Source organism: Chaetura pelagica, unplaced genomic scaffold, assembly GCF_000747805.2.
Source record: "Chaetura pelagica isolate M959 unplaced genomic scaffold, ChaPel_1.0 scaffold107, whole genome shotgun sequence".
Classification (NCBI taxonomy): Eukaryota; Metazoa; Chordata; class Aves; order Apodiformes; family Apodidae; genus Chaetura; species Chaetura pelagica.
In genome coordinates this window covers 67973-68262 of record NW_009953979.1, presented here as the reverse complement: position 1 = coordinate 68262, position 290 = coordinate 67973, and the positions used below count along the sequence as shown (strand labels likewise).

Here is a 290-nt window from a genome sequence, read left to right as displayed (position 1 = left end):
GCAGGCAGTGGCTAAGGCTGGTGACAAGAACACCTCCAAGTCAGCCGATGATGAGCCTGAGTATGAGGTGAGGGCAGGGGACAGGCCGGAACAGGGGGTGGTTTGGGGGAAGGGGACATGTGGGCACCTCCTTGCCCTGGTGACCCTCCTGCTGTCCCCTTGCTGCACAGGATGGCCGGGGCTTTGGCATTGGTGAGCTGGTGTGGGGCAAACTGCGTGGCTTCTCCTGGTGGCCCGGGCGCATCGTGTCCTGGTGGATGACGGGCCGGGGTCGGGCGGCCGCGGGCACC

General features: G+C 66.2%; 1 protein-coding gene across 1 annotated transcript in view; it reads left to right on the top strand.

Moving 5' to 3' along the window:
- The window catches only part of DNMT3A (DNA (cytosine-5-)-methyltransferase 3 alpha), a 43082-nt gene that overhangs the window by 34687 nt on the left and 8105 nt on the right, over positions 1 to 290 (top strand). The window contains exons 7-8 of the mRNA XM_010002202.1: positions 5 to 67; positions 171 to 285. Coding sequence (XP_010000504.1) covers positions 5 to 67; positions 171 to 285 — 178 coding nt within the window. The remainder of the gene's footprint in view (positions 1 to 4; positions 68 to 170; positions 286 to 290) is intronic.